The 14,757-nt window shown below is 41.4% G+C and overlaps 1 protein-coding gene across 1 annotated transcript in view; it reads right to left on the reverse strand.

The window, feature by feature from the left end:
* The window catches only part of uqcrc1 (ubiquinol-cytochrome c reductase core protein 1), a 44,380-nt gene that overhangs the window by 5,649 nt on the left and 23,974 nt on the right, over positions 1–14,757 (reverse strand). Inside the window, exons 10-11 of the mRNA XM_079840968.1 lie at positions 4,167–4,327; positions 3,967–4,052 (exon numbers count right to left, since the gene is read on the reverse strand). Of these exons, the coding sequence (XP_079697094.1) occupies positions 3,967–4,052; positions 4,167–4,327 (247 nt within the window). The remainder of the gene's footprint in view (positions 1–3,966; positions 4,053–4,166; positions 4,328–14,757) is intronic.

Below are 14,757 nucleotides of genomic sequence, written 5' to 3' on the forward strand. Positions count from 1 at the left end.
ACCAACTATGAACTGGGACTAGCTCTGGCTCTGAATTAGCTCTAGCACTGCCTTGGTGGAAAAGGGGTACCTGAGAACCAGAAAAAAAGTTTTTGTGAATTTAGATTTTTTTTAAGCCATTACATTGTTTGGAGCATAAAAAAAAAATCCTATGTTATATGCTATATCCTCTGCTCTGTAGAGGACACCAGAACTATTTATTGAGAAAATGAAAAGACATGAATAGACAAAAACAATGGGATTTTTTTTTTCATTCACCAGTCAATTTTTATGCTTCAAGCTTTTTTTATCCAAACTTTGTATAAAGATGATTCTCAATGTTATGAAAGATATAAAAGAATAATTTGATATACCATTTTACTATGCAATATGTGTGTAAACATGGCCATATGCCATTCCCATTCTATGCAATGCATCTATACACTGAATATAATTTGTATATTCATGTGTTTTGGGACAATATGTAATTGTAAAGAGACTTGTAATAATATTTTCATAAGAATGTCTCATTTCATAAGAATATCCAGACTTAAAACTGTGCATGTTGTCAGAGAAATTTGCTAAAATATAATTAAAACCTCTATTCTGGGTCTCAGGAGGATATTTCTGTCTCGAGCAGAGTGACATTTATATTTAGATGTCACTTCCTAAACTTTGCTGCATGCGATTGGCCGTCGGTCCTCTTAGAAATAATAGTTTTATTCAATGAATGTTACAGACTGTAGCCTCGAAAGCCAGCCAAGATCGCTACGATCACTAAAATGCTGTTGCTTTGTCAGTTCATCGCAATCTCACAAAGATTTTATAAAAATTAAGTTGTCAACAATAAATATCTTACCTACATCGTGTCTTGTTAATGAGAGGTTTCGCGAGCCTGCATTAACTGCATAATGTTAGCCTAAAAACGCTGCCGTTTTGAGCAGTTAGATTCTGATCGCGTTCAAGAGATCAATAACTATATCTGTGATTGCAATCATTGGCTGCAATACTCACCGCTGCAAACACTCGCTGTAATACATGCATTTGACGATCTCCAGAGGAAACAAATGTGCAAATCTGCCAAATCTGTTTCGCCAATATTATTACAGTATCAACTGAGGGTGCTTTTACTTGCGTTTGAGGGTGCTTAGCACTCTAGCACCCCCGTAGAACCGGGCCTGGCTTGAGCCAGCTACTAATACCCCTTTTCCACCAAAGCAGAGCCAGAGCTAGATCGGAGCCAGAGCCTAGTTTCAAATCGGTTCTTTGTGTTTCCACACCCAAAGCCCCAGCTCCGAGCCAGGAAAAGTGGTTCTTAAGTAGCACCAAAACATTGCTGGGCTAGAACAGGGCTAGAAGTAAGAACCGATTACGTCAGGCGCTGGGGGCGGGGTCAACAAGACGAACACAAACGTTAGATCCACCATTTTTGAAATAGCAGCTAATGGAGCTAACAGCTGCTGTTCGTTTGTAATCTCCGTCTATGCAAATTACGGCGAACTACATGAATGCGTTGGATTCGCTGTGTTTGCGTTGTGTTTTGATGCCGATGTAGGATCGTAAAGCCATGTGAATGAATAGTAACGCAACGTTTGCATTGTTGATGGATGGCTTGTTCGCAGCGGTGCTGTGCAGAGACCGATCGCCGTATGATAACGTATGAGTCCAGCGAGAGCACATGAATCCTTATGCGTTTGATTCACTCATGCGTTTTTTTTTATATCATACGTGGATCGGTCTGCGCAGTGACGATGCATCTCGAACAAGCCTGGTGTGTTTGTTTTTCCCGCTGCCCAGGGTTGCCAGGTTTTCACAACAAACCCTCCCAATTGCTACTCAAAACAAGCCCAATCGCGTTCCAGGGGGGGATTCCCCAGTAAAAATCACATTTGGGGGTAAAATATGTTTTTTTGGCACTAAAATTCGCATTCCCGGGGCTAAATATCACATAATTGGGGTTGCTTCATCCCGCGGACATGAAAAAATAGCCCGCGGCAAAACCACATACTTGGCAACATTGCCGCTGCCTCGCTAGCGTTGCTGAGAGAGATGAGACGTATACAGTGACATAAGACATGGCTCTGTTGTGGCTCTCAGCCCGTGGAAAAGCAAACCGGTTCTTAGAAGGCTCCTCAGTTGAACCAACTATGAACTGGGACTAGCTCTGGCTCTGAATTAGCTCTAGCACTGCCTTGGTGGAAAAGGGGTATAAACGCACCGTCTTCGAGCCATAGATCGTTAAAGGTACATTTTCCCATTGTGATAGCCAGGAAAATTTCAATTAAACTAAGCAGTGACTCAGTATGTTCGGAGTTCGCGAGGGTTTCTGTGAAAGTCCTTCCGACAAGTCTGTATGCTGCCGCATGGACCTTGTAGTTCTGGAACGCTGTGATACCAGTGTGATACCACCCAGATTCCTCATACAGAACTACAACTGGCGAAACAAATGAATGCCATAGCCGCCGCAAGCGCAGTTTGATGGAAGAACAAATTAACGGACAAGCATATCAATTTTAGACGTGGCTAAATGTTTTTTTATGACCTTGTATGGAAAATCTGGACGTTTTTATGACTTTTTATGGCCTTAAATTCTTATTGTTAAATGTATGACTTTTTATGACCCCGCGGAAACCCTGTGCATAAATAATAAATTAAATATAGATTAATCATCATTAAAGCTATAATTTTCTATGTTCCCGTTGTTCTTTGATGAACATTAATGACAGGCATCATCAGTGCTCCGGTCACTTTAAGAACAGCCGCGGATCTCACGCGCAGAACTCTTTAAGTTCTTTTAAGATGTTATTTAACTAATTTAAGACTCCTAATATGAGAATACTCAAAATTCTCTGTGTTGTTGTTATTGTTTGTTCAAGAGAAAAAGAGAACTCGACGCGAGTCTGTCTGTGCGTCGAGTGTGTGTGTGTGTGTGTCAGAGTGTCCCGCGATTAGCTGACATGAGACGCAGACACACAGACAGGACACTGACACACACACACACACACACACACACACACACACACACACACACACACACACACACACACACACACACACACACACACACACACACACACACACACACACACACACACACACACACACACACACACACACACACACACACACACACACACACACACACACACACACACACACACACACACACACACACACACACACACACACACACACACACACACACACACACACACACACACACACACACACACACACACACACACACACACACACACACACACACACACACACACACACACACACACACACACACACACACACACACACACACACACACACACACACACACACACACACACACACACACACACACACACACACACACACACACACACACACACACACACACACACACAGGACATTGACATTCAGCGAGTTCTCGTGTCTTGTCGCGCTTAGAAGCATTTGTGTATAAGAGCATGATCATAATGGAACGCTCTGCAAAAATGGATATAAAAACGGACGCTGGAAATTATCGCGTCCGGAAAAATTATCGAGCTCTTTTTTTATCGTGCGATTAATTGATTTATTAACTATCGCAACAGGCCTAGTGATAGCCAGACAAACCTCTTCCATCAGAGGGCTAAAATCAGGGTATAAAATGGCAATTATACTAACATTATAAGTGCACCTCATAAAACAAAAATACAGTTCATGACACCTTTATGCCAAGTAGTTAATGTTTTCCGAGCAGTAGGATAACCGTATTTATCCACACTCACGCATAGCCAAAGCACAACATGTTCTACCGCAAAATGCATGCAGTTTTGTTTTTTACCGCTAGAGTCAAAAGTTACATAGTGTGCCTTTAAAAATAACATACTAAAATTAAACTGAATCTGTGCTAAATACATACAGTGATCAGTATGACTATTATGAGTTTTGATGCAAAGAGAGAGAATGTATAGACTGTGTATGGGTAATGAGTATGTTTGAGTTTATTACCATTGAGCTGTCCCACTAAGCTAGCCTTCAAAGCATTTTTGGCTCGAGCCACATCACTCTCAGTCACTGTGGTGCACAAATTCATCCTGTAATACAGAAACATCAACAGCATGTATTCATCACCTCAAATAGGACTATAACACAACTGATGACAATTGTATCTTCTGTCAAGAATAGCTTAAGGCATGCCAGTGACTTACCAGGCATTCTGTGCCCAATGCATCATGTCCTCTATTTTATGTTTGTCAGTAACAAAATAAATACCCAGCAGTCCAGTGTCACTGTATGAGGAGTGGAAAGCCTGGAAACTTTGACACAGGTTCAGCTCTGCAGCCAGGCGAGCCAGGCGACTGCTTAAGTGCTATATACAACATACAAATAAAGAGTAGCATTATTTCATGATCATAATGCAACCACCACTTTATTTGATAAATTATGTGGCGTAAGGTAGCATGTGTACCCGCCACTACAGCAGTAACAAAGAGGGAAAAGTGAATGAGCAGTGTGTAATTCAGCCATTAGGGCTAGGGCTAGATCTCCTCCTCCACACTTGATGATAGAGAACAAAAAGTAACAAAAATAGCTTTAGATGTTATGATATTAAAAATAAGAAAAAAGACAAATTAAACTGCAAAATACAAGACCGATAAATAAAATGCATAATTTTTTCCAGGTAATAATATTTAAGAGTAGTATTCAAGGATAATCAAGTGTGAAAAAACATGACAAAGACTTCACTCTATGAATTAAAAATACATTGACCTTATTAAAGCTAAAGTTATTCAGTCAAGAGCAGTGAGTGAATCGTTTTCTTTTGTTGTTTGATTCACATTAACACCATAGACAAGAATGACCTTAAGACCTTAAGCACTGACACACAACTGATTTTTTATTCACTTAAAAGGTGGGGTAAGTGGTATTTCAAAACTGCTTTAGAAAAGTGTTTCGGGCCGAGTACCAAAACAAACTAGGGGTGCACCGATCCGATATTAGGATCGGATATCGGCCGCGATACTGACAAAATAGCTGGATCGGGGATCGGAAAAATTAACAGATCCACAAGCCGATCCAGGTGTTTTTTTCCGTCGCAGCAGAACCTACGTCATTCGTCAGCTTCACGTGTGTCGCATGTTAGAAGGGAGCGAGCCAGAGAGTCGGCTGTGTGGAGGAGATATTTCACGCTTGCCACGCCAACTAGTTCGTCGCTGTTTCGAGGGTATTACTGCAAAGTCAGGGTCTTTCCTGCATTGACATTTTTTTGACGGCCAAAGCCTAATTTGATGAGTTATTGTGATTTACGAGTGATGTAGAACAGATGCTGCGCTTGTGACTGAGTGACAGAGAGACCGATCTGAGAGCTCCTCCCCCGCGCGCGCTCTCTGGGTCTTCAAAATAATCAGTGTTCGCTCTCATATTTCACATATTAATCCAAATCAAAAGCTCGGAAGACCGAAACCATGTTGCACGTGACACATTCGGACAATTTTGTCCTTGAATTATCACTGGGTGTGAATTGCGCTCAAAAAACATTGACTCTTCTCTGACCAGCTGACATAAAGCATACTTTCAATAAGCGGGAGACAAATTATATCCAGTTATGAACTGTTTTCTGTGTGTTGACATCTTTCGCGATGTTCTAACAGACGGGATTCGCACACAACGCGTCTGCTAATGTCCGATTCGTGACCTAATGACTCCTTTGAACCGAATCATTTTAACGACTGGCCAGAACAACTGATCTGTCCAACACTGAACTCATGAACTCAGTTTATTAATTTACTCAGAACGCAACTGAAATGAGAACACAAGTGTGCTTACCCACTTTAGCAAGAGTGGGTAGTAAGAATTATTTTTAATTATCAACAGTATTTCATCTTATTTCTGTTGACAATGTGTAGTAAAATAAAAAGGCCTAGCCTACAATCATTTAATCTGGAGTGAGGTGAAACCAGAACAAAGTTGTTATTAGCTAGCTGAAAATTTTTATTAAATTGCATATGGTAGAAAATTAGACTATTTGTTAATTTGTAATGCTACTTTTTAATATTGATATGATTATATACCAAAACAATTATCTGTAGTGTAAAAAATGTTTGGTAACTGTCAGATTACTATTGTATGTTTGACCAATACACTGTTTTTTGTTTCCACTGCTACATTTTATTTATTTAAAGAAGTTAGATTACATTCTATTTTAGATTTGAATGCACAATTGTTTTTTAAATAAATAAGAATTCAACACCTTACATACATCTGTTATTTTGTCTTAGTTATGTTTAGTTAGTAAAGTCTGGTGCCTTTAGTCTCTTCAAGGAAGGTATAAGGTGGAAGATATACAGTTTATTATTAATTCAACAATATATCGGATCGGTATCGGGTATCGACAGATACACAAAGCCCAGGCATCGGTATCGGTATCGGGACTGAAAAAGTCGGATCGGTGCACCCCTAAAACAAACTTATAGCCAATCAGCAGTAGGGGCGTGTCTACTAATGACAGGGAGAAGAGAGCACTCAAAATTCAAAAGACACGACACAGGACAGACATTAGCTGAGCGACGACAGAATGAGAGAGATGGCAGATAAAAAAACAAATGTGGAAGATGTCTGTGGAACAAAAGAAGGCTTACGATCAGGCAAGAAGCATCAGCTTTCCAGCGCTGGAGAGAACTCAAGGAGCGAAGGCCGAGGTTGCTTTATTTCTTCTCAATAGGCGAGTAACATTGATTTTGTTTTGTTGTTTCACAGAACTAATATATGCTGGCTTTTGCTTGCTTGTCCATTTGCGATCGTATTGTCGTTCACTTCAGCGATGATAAAGACCCATTCATTTCCACACCCGATAAGCCTTGAGCATCTAAAACCTCCTCGCTGTCTGTTTCAAGCGTCAGCTCCCAAGTGTGTCCGAAAAGTAAGATAATATACTCCTAATATATGTTTGTTTCCTTTGGTTCCTCTTTTAGTGATCGATATAACCCTCTAATCTTGTTATTTGTAATATGTTCGTTAGTTGGACTGTTGTGCTCGTGCTATAGGGTTGTTGATGAGAACTGTTTGTGTTTTTGGAATGGAAGGGATGACTTTTTCACTGAACATTCGACCTGGATTACCATAGTAACACATTGCTTTCACTTAAAATGTATTTATTATTATTATTAATTTGTAACACACTTTACATTAAACAATCTCAAAGTGCTACAGATTTAAAACAATAAAAAAATAAAATAAAATAAAAATAAATAAGAATAAATAAAACTGAAAAATTAAAGTAACAAATCAATCAAAAGCTCTACTAAAAGGTGGGTTTTAAGATCACGTTTAAAAGCATCTACAGTCTGTGGGATCCGCAAGTGGTTAGGGAGAGCATTCCACAGACTGGGGGCAGCTGAGCAGAAGGCCCAGTCTCCCATAGTACGGAGTTTGGTCTTGGGAGTTTTAAGAAGATGCGTTGAAACAGAACAGATTACGTGTGGATGTTTGTGTGGTGAGGAGTTCTTTGAGATAGGTGGGTGCGTCACCATGGATGAACTGGTGAGTAAGTAGGGAGATCTTACACTCAATCCTGAGCAAGACAGGAAGCCAGTGGAGTGATTTGAGAATGGGAGTGACATGGTCGTATTTGCGCACCCTCATCAGGATCCTAGCATCGCTGTTCTGAATATACTGCAGTTTCTGGAGATTTTTGCCTGGGATCCCGATAAGGAGTGCATTGCAGTAGTCCAGCCTGGAGGAGCCAAAGGCGTGGACAAGCTTCTCCGCATCTGCCAGTGTTAGTACGGGACGAAGTTTAGGCAAGATTTCTGAGGTAGAAGAAGGAGGTCTTACTTTTGAAGCTCACATCAAACATCTGTGTAAGTTGCGATTCCATACTGACCCCCAGGTTGGTGACTGCTTTCTCTGATTAGGACATTCCACTTTCTACATCAATGCTGGTGATAACAGATTTCCAGACCTGAAGTGGAGTGCCGACTAGAAATGCTTCAGTCTTGGAGCTGTTTACCTGCAGAAAGTTGCTTCATCCATGCCTTGATCTCATCCAGGCAAGTGGTCAAAGTGGAAGGAGTGAGGTCAGCAGAGGGGGAAGAATTTGACCTTAGGTAAAGTTTTGAGTGTCATCAGCATAGCAGTGAAAAGAAATCCCATGCCGGCTGATGACACGGCCAAGGGGGAGCATGTAGAGGATGAACAGGGTGGGGTCGAGCACTGAGCCTTGAGGGACACTGCAGGTGACGTTGTGTGACAGGGATGTAGCTTCTCCCAATGCAACATATTCAGTTCTCCCAGTGAGGTAAGATGAGAACCAGTTGTGGACAGAGTCAGAGAGACCGATGGTGGAATGTAAACAGTGAAGGAGGATGTTATGATCAACAGTATCGAAAGCTGCAGATAAGTCCAGGAGGATGAGAGAGGATGGGGAACCAGCATCTGCCGCCATCAATAGGTCGTTTGTGACCCTGACCAAAGCTGCTTCTGTGCAGTGTCCTGTCCGGAAACCAGACTGAAATTTCTCATAAAGATTGTTTTGTTTTAAATGGACCTGAAGCTGTGCAGCAACAACTTTTTCCAGCACCTTAGAGAGGTATGGAAGGTTGGAGATGGGTCTGTAGTTGTCAATAATATCTGGGTCTAAAGTGGGTTTTTTAAGAAGTGGTCTGATGATAGCAGTTTTTAGTGATGAAGGAACATGGCCAGCCTGGAGAGTATGATTAATTATCTTGGTTATAAACGGACTTAAGATACAGAGGTTAGATTTTACCATGGCTGTGGGAAAGGGATCCAGTGCACAGGTGGATGGTTTCATCTTTCTGATGATGTCCTCAACCTCGCGCTGTGTGATGATGGAGAAGCAGCAGAGATATTGGTAAGTCCCAGGCTGTGGATCGACAGTCGGGACAGGCAGAGCGGAGGTGCTAGATAGGTGAAAGTGGATGTTGTCTACTTTGTTCCTAAAAAAGGTCATGAACTTATTGCACCTCTCTTCTGTGGCTTCTGAAAAAGAGTGAGTTTGCGGTTTGAGGATGTGATTTATAGTGGAGAAAAGCAAAGCTTCGAGTTTCCAGGGTTATTGTTAATTATGCAAGAATAGAACTGTGACTGAGCATCTCTCAAGGACCTTGCATAGGCCTTCTGATACTCTCTATAGGCTTGCTTATGAACAGTGAGTCCTGAAAGCTTGAGACACCTCTCAAGTACACGCCCAACCGTCTTCATCATTCCGGAGTTCGTCTGTGTACCAGGGGGCTGAGCGCAAGAAGGTGACCATTCTAGTTCTGACAGGGGCGTGAAGATCTAGAATGTTGCTCAGATTGGTTGTAGAAGTCAACCGACTCCATGACTGAGGAGAGATCAGCAGAGGAGAGTTGCTGGAGGTCTATAGTTAAAGTGTCTTGGTTAATCCTTTTCAGGTTCCTGAAGCAAATTTGACAGGTATCTTTGGTATGTGAAGAGTGGCGTGGCAGCTCCATTGAGATGGCCTGGTGGTCAGACACACCAAGAGGTTTCTAATATGAGGAGAGTTGGAAATGACCAAGTCCAGAGTGTGCCCCCTAGAATGAGTGGGGACATCCACATGCTGTTGGAGATTGAGGCAGTCCATAATTGCAGAAACTCATCTGTCAGGTGGGGGTATCTACATGAATATTAAAATCTCTTAATATTAAAAGGGGTTGAGGTCCTGACTCTCTGTGGTCATTAAAAATCCCAGGATGTCCTTCGATATAGAGTAGGGCTGTAACCCTGGCATCCTGGCCAAATTTGCCCATTGGCCCTCTCCATCATGGCCTCCTAATCATCCCCATATACAGATTGGCTTCATCACTCTGTCTCCTCTCCACCAATCAACTGGTGTGTGGTGGGCGCAATATGGCTGCCGTCGCATCATCCAGGTGGATGCTGTACATTGGTGGTGGTTGAGGAGATTCCCCCTTCTATATGTAAAGCGCTTTGAGTGCCTATAAAAGCGCTATATAAATGTAACAAATTAATTAATTATTATAATTACTTGCCAACATTTTATAATTATAATAATTAGAGCAGATTGTTGTAAGAAAGTCATGCATCTCAGAAATAAAAACAAAATTTGTTTTGGGGGGGCCGATAAATAAGGAGTATTGTCAAAGAAAAAGGGGGTTCACATTTAAAAAAAAAAGGTATTCAAATGATGACACTGTGGGCAAAGGGAGAAAAGACAGCTCCAATGTTTGTCTATGAATTACAGCTAAAGCCGCGTTTCCACCAAAATTACCCGGAAACAATTTGTACCAATTTGAACTTTTTTTTACAGGAACTTTTTTCCCCCCAGATCTGCTACTGTCTGCGTTTCCACTGCGGTCTAAAGTACCGGGAAGATTAGGCAAATTCCTCCCAGTCAGCGACGGACAGGAATAATTTTTGCACAACACTGTCTGCAACAATAACGAGGAGATGCAAGCAGCGCTGCTTTTGGAAGTTATGTATTGTTTTAATAAAGAGGTCAATAACAAAACGGCGGAAAAGAGACGAGCACTGATACTAAAGCGTATTCTGAAAGCTCGTAAAGCTAGATTTAAAATAAGACAACGTACGTTATCAGCTATTATTACGGACATTGACCGTGAGATGGCGGAGACGAACGCGCGCCATCGGACCGAGAGCAAGACTGATATTTACTGAACGCAGAACGAAGAAACCTCGCAAAAGACTTTTAAAAATGCCGGTTGAAATAAAATACTGCGTGAGTTCAACCAATCCACATGTTCAGCGCCCAAGTCCCACCGCCGAAAGTTCCCGAACTTTGAAAAAGTACTACCCCGGGAGCAGGGCCGTTTGGAGGGGGAAATATTTACCTGGAACTTCATTTAGACCCTGGTTCCTGCGGTCGAAACACACAGAGTACCAGCCCAAAGTTCCTAGTTCCTGGGGGAGTTCCTGCAGTGGAAACGCGGCTTAAGCCACCAGCACGACCAGTGTAACGGGCTTTCTCCAGGTAGCTGTAACCAGGGGTACAGGCTTCATTTAGTGCTGAGTAAACTGCAGGCTAATGCCATGTTTCCGTTAAGCACATAAGGTCTAATCCCTTATCCATGATGTGGTCTTGGATGAAAGATGATTTATTTGTGAGGGATTGTGCATTAAAAAGTTCTGTTTTGAGCATTGATGGGGTGGTGAATCTCGTTATTGGCCGTAAAACACTAAAATCCGCTCCACGTTTTCTGTCATGCTCTGTGCAAAAAGATCTTGCGGTGTTCCCCATGCAGTCCAGCTTAGATTGCTGAGATTTTGCTGTGTTTTCCGTGTTATCAACACAGAGAGCAACACTGTTCTGATGACGCGGTAGATGTGCTACAGTGGTCCAGATGGATGGTATGGCTGAAGCAGAGTGTTCAGGCTGATGGTAAACAAGCCCACGACGAGAGCCTCTACGGATGTAACGCGGTCGGCGCAGAAGTCCATGTTCCTTAATGACCACAATGCACGCCGGAATGGTGCGGTTGTTGAAATTTAGCAGCTGCGGGATGGAATATTTGAGCTTCATGACGGCCGCCGGAAGGTTTTGACTAGCGCTAGGCATTAGCCAAACACAGAGCTGGAACACTGTCAGGCACAGCGAGAAGATGTGATGAAGTTGATCGTGTGATGTGATGAAGACGGTCCATACCATGGCCAATGAGTGCATAAGCCAACTCCCAGCTAGTACTGCAAGGGCAGCAGTCCTAGGTTCGAGGCCAAACTGCAAGTGAGTAAATGTTCTTCAAATTAGAAGCAAACCGTAACCATCCATTTAAAGGTTTAGACGAAGAAAAGAGTCATCGGAGATGATAAGATCCATGCAAACAGTCCCAATTTTAGCGCTGACTGATTTTACTTAGTCATTAGAAAATAAATAAAATCTAAATCTAACATTACAGTTTAAACTAGAGTCGGATGGAAAAGCGGCGAACAGACAACGCCAGCGTCCTCTCCACCTCGTTGCTAGGCAACCTTATTGATGGCTGAATCCGAAATCGCCCCCTATACCCTTAAATAGGGTCAAATTGAAGACTTTTTAAGACCTTTTTAAGACCATTATGAATTAAATTTAAGACCTATATCACACACAAAAAAAACATACAAAGGAAATGCAGAATCACAAAATTACTTGCAAATTAATTTATTCCAATTGAATAAAGTATTAGTAAACTTGCACTTCCTCATAGCTCAATCTCATATATATATATATATATATATATATACACACACACTTTTTGTTTTTTGTTTTTTTTACTCCTTCTGAAATCAATTTTGTGGTGGTCATTTCCAGTTGTTTTTTTCATAGGATGCTACATTTACCATATTAGATGCACAATAGTCACACATGACAATAAAACAAACAAAATGCATGAATCTTGTTTGGTATTACAAAAAAAGGCTGGTCCAGTGGTGTGCTATCTAGCTTTAATAACATTATCGCTTAGGGTGGGAAATATGACAAATCTTAAAAGTAAGCAATTGCTTAATATAAGTAAAAAGTTCTCAAGTAAACGGTCATTAATAAAATAAGAACTTATTAACCAATTACAATAGGACAAATAAATACAACCTAAAGATACTGATACAAACAATGCTTTAAGTTGAAGTACCTTTTTTTCCCTGTTGTTGTTTGTTTAACATTAACACACAGACAGGAGCGGGTATAAGCTGTATTAGTATGCTTTCACTTTAAGAACTACAGTAATGTGCAGATCCAATACTGACACACGTCCCAAACTTTTTTACTCAAGATCAAGACATAACTGCCAATAAGAACATAGGGATATGAATGTGTGTATGATCTAGGGCTGTCAAAATTGCTCAAAAATGACGATCGAATATTTCCTCTAAAAAAAAGCATGAATATTCGAACTATTCGAACATCTGGTTGCACATTTTATCAATGACGCGCATTACGTCAATAACAGGACAAATGAATACAAAGAGACATAACTACTTGTATAGGTAGTCTATTTAAGTTTAAACATATTTGACAACGTATTACCTACACAAAAACAAGTAAATCAACTAATGGCCAAGACCGCAGACCTCACTCTCTCTCGCCCTCACGCTCTCTGCGCATAACAGAAATGAACGAACAAATTTTGAGTGCTGATCAAGAGATTTGTGCAAGCAATTTAAGGTTGCGACTCTTGTCCCAAATATAGCAGGCTTCATTCAGTGATTGAAACAAATATTAATATAAGTTTTACAGCATATTATTGAACGCTCTGAGCGAGCTGTGCTGTGGTAAACATAGAACTTTTCCTTGACATGAAACGGTAAATAATCAAACCAGTGGAAGCAGTGCATTTATCCTTTATTCATGCAATATCTATTCAGTCAGTCCCTCGATTCCATTGCTTGACAGAACTCCCTGAAGCCTGCCCCATCCATGACACTGATCGCTCTCTTGTCGTGTTGCAGACAAAGAGCTTGTGGCGATGCAAAGTAAGGGTGGTCTAGTTTGCACATACAAATTAGCTGCTTATATTTACAAAACAAGCTTACAAAAGCATAAAAAAACTTGTTTAATAAATAAAAGTTCACGAAACTAAGTGAAAACTCACGAAAGTGTTTACTGAAATTAGGAAACATTTAGAGATCATAAATTGAGTTACATTTCTACATACATTTTGTTCTCATGTCACAAGTTATATCAAGGTTTATTTTGATCGATTTTACATGATTCTTTTGTAGTGTGGTTTTTGGTGAAGTGTACTTAAATAAATATTGTCACCTGTGTACATTAGCCCACTTCTCTACGCTTTTTCCTGATGGTTTATAGAACAATTACTCCGAGTCGCCCTCTGTCGTTTCAAAGAATAGCACAACGGCGAGCGCGTCAAGTATAAAGCCCCGGGTATACTTCACTTACGTCACGCGCTCAGCCCTGTCCGCGCGTCTTTCAAAGTATACTATACAACGGATGCGCGCGGATGATCGCGTTCGACACATGCGCAGTAAAAAAGTGTCTATGCTCTACCAGACATCGGAGGGCAGCACTGAGTCCTGTCATCAACGGGACATTCGCTGTGCATGATCGGAGAAGAACTGTAGTGCATCCACCATTGCAACAGTTTGGAAGAAACACTGAAGAATCAAAAATTCTCTCTTTTTTTCAAGTGTGTTGTTTTTAAACCGGTCTTTGCACACTCTTCTTCGACGGCTGAACACTGTGCTCAATACTGTGCATATTGCCACCTAGTGGACTCTTCTGTACTGCTGGCGCATGCGCTGTTGCACGCGGACCGTCCGCCGCGGTCTCAATTTGGGCTGCGCGCGGACAGGGTGTGCGGCCGGCCGCGAGCCCTCCGAATGACGAAAATGACGTCATGCGGGCGGTGCACGAATGCGGACGGCCGAAGTATACCCGGGCCTTTAGAGGTAGCGTTACATGGACGTAGGATAATTTAAGACCCGTTTAAAACTATTTAAGACCTAGAACTCAATACTTAAAAAAAGTCTTAAATACTCTGAAGGCCTAAAATTTAGATTTTGAAATTCAAGACTTTTTAAGACTTTTTAAGACCCCGCAGGAACCCTGGCACTATTTGAGGGCGACAGCCATTTGTAGTGGTGTCCGAAACCATAGTTGCCGTTATTGAGTGCACTCATTCTATCCCACATTGCACCGAAAAAATGAGTGTAAAGCCGATGCACACAGCGTATACACTCCTTCAAGTGAACTGTATTAGTGGACTAAAGTAGGGAATAGTGATTGAGGGTTTAGGGGGAGATTTCGAATTCAGCCAAAGACATTATACCCTTGGCCGGCTGGTACAGCAGTACAGCATGGTACTT

This window comes from Gobio gobio (assembly GCF_949357685.1).
Source record: "Gobio gobio genome assembly, chromosome: 17".
Taxonomy (NCBI): domain Eukaryota; kingdom Metazoa; phylum Chordata; class Actinopteri; order Cypriniformes; family Gobionidae; genus Gobio; species Gobio gobio.